Consider the following 7437-nt stretch of genomic DNA (forward strand, 5'->3'; position numbering starts at 1 on the left):
GGAGCATGGCGGCACTCCGCCTCCTTCTCCGCTTGCGCTGGCGCGCCCGAGCAGCCAGCCTCCTCCTTCTCCGCCTCGTCAGCAAGGGCGGAAGAGACCCGCCACCATTCCGGCTGCTCTGGCGCGTCGTAGTCCTTCTCCTCCGCCTCGTAAGCAAGGAAAGAAGACAGCCGCAGCCGCTCCGTCTGCTCTGCCGGCGTCTAGCAGTACAGCCAGAGGCGGGAGGCAATACAGATTCGGTCCTTCTCTGAAGACTCTAGAGAAGTTACCATACGAGAGGACCCCGGAGGAGAACGCCAAGATCGCGCGAGCCGAAGTGAGGAACTTCTTTGAAGGGGTGAAAGCAAAGAAACATCCACCTCCGGAGGAGAAGGTAGATCCGGTGAAAGCGAAGCGCACTTTGGCTGCCCTAAAAACCCAACAAAGTCTCCGCCGAAAGGCAACTATGACCGCATTATTGCAAAGTCATTTGTTGAAGCGGAGCGGTTGGGAAGAACTGTCAGTGATCAAAGGTTAAAAGAACGACGAGCTGGGAAAAAATTCCCCAGCTCGGCGAACAAGCGAACCAATCGTGCCCCCCGCTCAAGGTGCCTACTAATGATCCGAGGATGGTGCCTGGTTATAGCAATCTTGGAGATTACCTGCCCGACAATGTACATTATGAGTTCTTGGAGGTGGAGGAACACAAATACGAGTACGGGAAGCCTCTCGTCAAAGATGAAAGATCTCTAACAACGATGATGCGAAGATTCCATGATTGGTACATGAAAACCTGCAGAGAGTCTGGGGGAGGAATACTTTGACACTGAGAGTTAGAGAGGAGCATGACCTCGTTAGAATTGAACTGTTGAATGTTCCATTTGAGGAGTTCTTCCAGTTTTTCAATCAAAAGGCCATCGATAAAGAAACGATCACTTGCTACTATCTGTAAGTAGTACTACTTCTGTCATTAAGTCTCTCTATATAGGTCAGCTCTTTCATTGCATGTATTTATAATTATCCTCACTATATTATGTAGATTGAAGATCGCCGAATTGAAGAAAATACAAATCGATGATATTGGGTTCATTAACACAAATCTCATAGACGCAACTGAGGTTAAATATCGTGCCGAAGATACCGAGGCCAACTTGCTACGATCGTTGGTAATAAATGAAAACAAAGATATAATACTCTTTCCTTACAACTTCAAGTGAGTGTTACTGTCTTGTGCATATTCGGTTTCCCTTATTAGTCCAGGTTATAGTAATGTAATTGATGAGTTATGCATGCGTGCGCAGCTTCCACTATATTCTCCTAGAGATTAAGCTTGAGCAGGGACTAGTAACCGTCTTAAACTCGAGACGAAAAGATCCACACGACTATGCGGACATGACTCAAATGCTTGAGAAGTAAGTTAAATCGATCATTATCCACCATATCAGCAACTTTGTTCATTTCATGATATATCAAGTAATTGTTTTCTTTGTCTCGCAGGGTTTGGAGAAAATTCACCAAAAAAGCTCCGGGACTGCCGAAGAAGCTGCAATTTAGACACCCGAAAGTAAGTACTATAGTAACATGTTCCACGCATCTCCTAGTGATTCAAGCGCTAGTTTCATCAATACCATTTATAGCATGCTTGCTTATCAGTTTGATTGACCTCTATTTCTTGTAAAGTGGTTGTGGCAGGAACCCGGGAATAATTACTGTGGATACTACGTTTGTGAGTCCATCCGCCACACGACCTGTGAACGAGGGTCGCGCTATTCGTCACCCTGGGTGAGGAATTATTATTCTTCATCTCCTTTATTTTACCATCAATACACCGTAATTTTACGTTCCGTAAGTTTTGTCTTATTTCTGACGCAAAAAGGGACCGTAAGAAAATATATAATCGCCGTAAAAAATATTTTGTGTTATGTAAAATTACAAACGTAAAAACATAGTCTAAAATACACATAAACTGCAAATTTTATTGTTTTATGACCTATATTTTTATTTTCTTATGTCAAATTTTACGTAGTGAATCAATAAGAATGTAACTATTTGAATTCCACACGTAATTTAATTATGAAATGATCGTAAGATTATCTCGGGTGAAGAAAAAACTTATTCTGCACCCTGGGTGATGAATAGTAACACTGTATATATATATATATATATATATATATATATATATATATATATATATATATATATATATATATATATATTGACCCCCTTGTTCAAATTAGATGTTTCGGATGCAGGATGAACTCCTAGAACCAGTTCGTATGCGAGCAATTCAAAAGGAATTGGCGGCATTCTTCCTTAACCACGTGATCGCTGAAGACGGAGAATACTATAGGGACCATGTGTTCATATATAATTAGGAGATTATATTGTAAGAGATAATTATTGTATATATGTAGCCGGTAGTGTCGGATAGATATACGAGAACTTGTTGTTCGACCAATCTCTCGGAGAAGGAGAGGTGGTCGATATCACTTCTCTTTGTATGCATATGTTCATGACGATCTTCTGTTTCCTTTATTTGCTTACTAGTTAGCGTGTCTAGTCCTCTCTATATACACGTATATATAGCGTCTTCCAAGCACGGACATAAGAGAGGACACTTCTCTCTATTAATTAGCTAGCTAACACAATATATGAAACACCTAAATTAAACCCCAAAACCCCCAACCCCCCCCCCCTTCAAAAAAAATAAAAACCCCAGCCCCTGAAATGTTGGCGCTTGGATGTCTATTGGTCCCGGTTGGTGCCACCAATCGGGACCAAAGGCCCTCCTGCCTGGACTCGGCGCACCGGCCACGTGGAGACCCATCTGTCCCGGTTCGTGTAACAACCGGGACTAAAGGCCCTTATCAAAAGGCCCAAGCAAGGGCGCCGCCGCCAGGCGAAGGAAGGCCGCCACGGCCGAGAAAGCCAACGCGAATGCGAACGCCGCCAGGACGGTCGAGGCTCCCAAAAAGGCCGCCGTCCCCGGAAAATATCCACTCCCGTCGGGGTGTACAGCCTCAAGGACGGCACGATGAAGAAAATCTGGGATCTCAGAGAGCATGTCCGAAACTTTTACCCGCCGCCGGTTTGGATATTACCTTCCAAGTAATAATTAGCTAGGTTTGAGTTTTTTCTTAAGATAGCTAGCAAGTTATAACTGGAATAATTTGTACTAATTGATAAGCACATCAAATGTGTGTGTGCGCCTGATTAAATGAGATCCATGAGCATCATTCAGAATAACAAAATTTTCAAAGGAATGCAAAAGTTTTTGCCACATTTGTTTGACTATTAACCAAGAAGAATGGTGTCTACTTTACTTCATCCATTCTAAAATATGAAATAAAAGGCTTATAAGTTTTGCCCTAAGTTATGTTTTATAAATTTCACCGAGTTAATAGAGAAAATCATCAACACAGCTACGATACCAAACCAGTCAATAAATTCACCACGGAATATGTACTCCTACAGGAGTAAGACCGTTAGTGTTAAAACAACATAAAACAACAAATGTAACCATGCATTGTTGTGACACCGTAGTTCAAAGCATACATAGATGGAAAATATATGCTAGCTAGCTAAGCTAGGAGTGTTCCAACCATCACAGTAATGGCTTGTCCTTGAATTTTTACCCTCCGATTTGCAGCATCCAACTCCAGATAAAGTGTTCCGGTCCTTTTAGATACCTGATGATACATGGTAAACGAATGATTTAAGATGATTAAGCACATATTTTAGCAATTTTTTCAAACACATGCATATCAAAAGAATGATCCAGTTGGTCATAGAGGTAGTCAAGACATACTTGAAACGCCGTCAGTCTTCGTTTGCCCAGTTTTCGGGCCCAGAATGGTGCTAGAGCACAATGTGCACTGCCACAAACAGGGTCCTGTTATGTAGCACAATGCCGATGGGTTATGAGATATGAAAGAAGCTGGTATATTCTCCATAGACAATATGGCCGTAATTTAATTTTCTTTCCAAAATTAAATGTAGGTGTGTTGCTATTTCTAACTCAAGAAAGAAGACCATAAGTTAAACAAGCTTCATGTACTATGGTATATATGTATTCAACTTATAGAAAGTTTACAAGATCACCTCGTCTACCCCTTTTTTCGGGGCGAAGAATCGTGAGAAGAAGTCATAACCAGATCCAGGTGGCGCCTGTCCTGTAACAATGACACCTCTGCCAGCACACTTTTTAAGTTGTTCCAAGTTAGGAAGGACATCAGCAACCTCTTCTCCCGATGAAAGTTCTACCTGAAAAAGGCCACGACGCGCAGATTCTTTTGTCATGTAGATGTATAGCATAGTTGCCTGATCTGCTACCTCATAGGAGTCGAGTTTGCAAATCCGTTGTTATGCTCAGCAAATAGGTGTAGAAAATTCTAACTCCAACGTTGTTTGGACCGTTCGAGTCAGAAGCAGTCCAACTATCCCATGTTGTGGAACAACCCTAATACTGTAGCTCCTAAATACTAATCACCACTCTCAAGTCTCAACCAGACGGTTCAGATACTGCGTACTCCAGCAGCTGCTACCCGGTTTATCCACGCCGTCACAGCCTACTGCCCCTCAGTTTTCGTTGCAGGTTGCCACGATTTTGCCATAGTTCTGAATTTTATGATTTGGCGAATATAGTTTTATATTTCTCTAAAGAAATACTACCACTATACACCCGCAAAAGAAAACTACCTCTATAACTAAATATAATACGTTTTTGCAGTTTAAATTGAACTACAAAATGTCTAATATTTTGTTATAGAGGTACCCCTCTGAATTTCAGGGGCCATGGCCCTTCACACTGATTTCTTCCGGTCAAAATCAGGATGGACACGGTCCAGGCCGGTCCGGTCCCGGTCCGAGCCGTCGTTTGGACCGACCGCCGGCGGGCCAGACCGGACCGGACCGAGGAGGCGAGCGGTCCTGTTTTGGGGGACCAGACCGATGCTGACAAAGCCCGAGCCGGATCGACTGGACCGAATGGACCGGCCAACAACTACCGGCGTCGATGTGTGCGAGTGCAGCGGCGAGGTGGGGTACGTGCATGACTAATGGGACGAAGTGGACGATGTGCGCGAGCGCCTACGTGCACGAGAAATTAGCTATCAACTGAAACTTGGGCGAAACCAACAAACTGAATTTTCTGAACCTGTTGAAACTGAACCAACGTAACTCTCTCTCTCTTTCTCTCCGTAACTACCAGTCCTAGTCTCTATTGCATGATGGCACGAGCTTATCTAGATGAGTTTGTTACGGAGTTTGTTAGCGTAGTAGCCGCACCTGCATCCTCCTCTTCTCTGTACATTTGTAACACTCGATAGATACATGAACATACGACCTGCTTCTCTCCTATTGCTCCTTCTTACACTGACGAAACTAACGAAACTGAAGTGCGTGAGAAATCCCCACGAGCACAGAGGGACTCCTCGAACAGCAGCGGTGGCTTCACCTTCAGAGCGTTCGGATTATGTCCAGTTATTCCTGGTTGTGCCGGCGACGCGTTTTTATAGCTGGGGCAGCTGGTAACCGGTGTACGTGCTGTTGCCATGGCAGGATTGGTGCCAGGTTTGGGGTCGATTCCATGGTCGAGAACATCATATCGGCGCCGGTGCGCGCACGGCAGCGATGGCGAGTGGCGTCAAGAGGCTATGGCGCATTGGAAAGTGAAGAAGGGATGAGAGGGGAAGCTCGTGGACATGATGGTTCACACGGGGGCTGCCGGTGGCCACGACGACGAGGCACGGCAGCGGCGGTGACTACGTTTTTTCGGTCCGACTGAGCGGCTCGGTTAAAGACCCGACCGGACCGACAGTTTCTTGGGCCGAAAATTGCAGCCCGGACCGACCAGATTTTCTACCGATCCTGGACCGTAACCGTCCGGTCCTGAACAGGCCACGAGCGGGCCGAAAAGCTTGCTCGTGTCGTCCACCCTGAGGTCAAATTATCCCAGCTAAGCTTTCCCGTTAAATCCGTATTATGTGCCCGTGCTTGTAGCATTGCTCAGATTGGTATCAGAATGCTCTTGACAGAGCAATGGTGAGGCAGTTATATACGTACGATGAAGTCGTCGGTGGTTGCTGCTCGGCGAACACCGACTATGGGCGTGGCCTTCAGGAATATGGACGGCAGCTCGTGGGTGGAGCTGCAGTCCACGAAAACATCGCTCGTGGGGAAATCCAGCTCGATGAACGGTTTCCCCTGCTCCTCCTCCGTCACCCGCGGCCGCGAACTTGCTCCGGGAACCTTCCGGGCGGTCAGGATCCCGGACTCGGTCACGAACTCGATCACGTCGTGCTGCTTCGGGAGGACGGCGGTGAAGAGGAAGTGAGCGGACGCCAGTGTCCCGTGCCCGCACAGCGGGACCTCGGTGGTGGGGCTGAACCAGCGGACGCGGAACCGCGGGGTGGACGACGAGCTGGAGCCTCCATCGCGGGGGAAGAGGAAGGCCGTCTGGGATACGTTGAACTCCGCAGCGACGGACTGAAGCCACTTGTCGTCATTGGCAGCGGCGTCGTCCTTCAGGAGGCACACCGCCGCCGGGTTGCCCTTGAACGGCTCGCCAGTGAAGGCATCCACCTGCGTGCATGCCAACAACCACACAAAAACTATGGACGTCGAAATGCGATGGAGCAAATTTCTTATACTAGGAGAAGAGAAAAATGGCGGATCGATCCAGGAGCCATAGCAGGTAGTTGAGCAGGTACGGGCGCAGCGCACTGACCATGGCGTACTGGACGGTTCGGTTGGCCATTTCCATGAAGCAGCTAGCTGCCTAGCTCCAAATCTGTGCAGGGTGTACTCAGTACTGGGTGTACTGGATGATGCTGGACGACGATCCACCACGTTTTCAAAAGATACTGTAGTACTAGCCACCGGCAGGTAGGGTCCTCATCTGCCTACGCACTTAAGGTCAGTTACTACAGATAATGCTATTGCCTCATAGAACATGTGGATTCACTATTCCTGACTGACATGTTTGTCGTCCATGCACCTTGCCACTCCCCCTGTTTTTATTTACTAGGTATAATTACCCGTGCGATTGCTATGGTGCCAAATAATTTTCAGCACGACAATAATAGATTAAAAATAAACTGGCAAGCCTGTCAGGATTATCGTGGAGTCTGCAGCTTGGCTTCTTCGGCTAAGTCAGAATGAGAAGAAGAGATATATGAATCACATTTTCAGAAAATCCAAACTTTTCAAAACCCAGGCATTCTCATAGATTCGGGCATGATCTCCTAATTCCATAACACATGTGAGCCGATACAAATCAAACGTGTACAACAAATAACCTAAACTTACCCAAATAATAAAAAAAAATCTGGGATGTGTCATGCATTGTCGTGGAGTACTACTTAAATTATGGAACTAATATGTAAGGTAAGTAAATCACGTGATATAAGAAATTAATGCAAAAGTTAAGTTAATTAAGGTGGAATTGATGCGGTGGTG

At 45.9% G+C, this 7437-nt stretch overlaps 1 protein-coding gene across 1 annotated transcript; it reads right to left on the bottom strand.

Annotated features, from left to right (window-relative positions):
* Positions 1-3380: 3380 nt before the first annotated feature.
* On the bottom strand, positions 3381-6800 carry LOC125512450 (uncharacterized). The gene is made up of 5 exons (XM_087525324.1): positions 6707-6800; positions 6043-6561; positions 4081-4242; positions 3788-3871; positions 3381-3668 (listed from the first exon to the last, which is right to left on the bottom strand). Exons 1-5 carry the CDS (start codon positions 6740-6742, stop codon positions 3561-3563), a joined length of 909 nt encoding a protein of 302 aa, XP_087381450.1. The 5' UTR covers positions 6743-6800; the 3' UTR covers positions 3381-3560.
* Between the last annotated feature and the right edge of the window lie 637 nt (positions 6801-7437).

The sequence above is a fragment of the Triticum urartu genome, chromosome 1A, assembly GCF_056163025.1.
Source record: "Triticum urartu cultivar PI428250 chromosome 1A, HENAU_Tu73, whole genome shotgun sequence".
Lineage (NCBI taxonomy): Eukaryota > Viridiplantae > Streptophyta > Magnoliopsida > Poales > Poaceae > Triticum > Triticum urartu.

Bases quoted from the DNA above. Each gene is read 5' to 3' on its own strand.
- LOC125512450 (XM_087525324.1), bottom strand. From the start codon at position 6,742: ATGGAAATGGCCAACCGAACCGTCCAGTACGCCATG. The intron at 6,562-6,706 runs GTCAGTGCGCTG...GCATGCACGCAG, and splicing joins GAACCGTCCAGTACGCCATG to GTGGATGCCTTCACTGGCGA. The intron at 3,669-3,787 runs GTATGTCTTGAC...ATGTATCATCAG, and splicing joins GAAGACTGACGGCGTTTCAA to GTATCTAAAAGGACCGGAAC.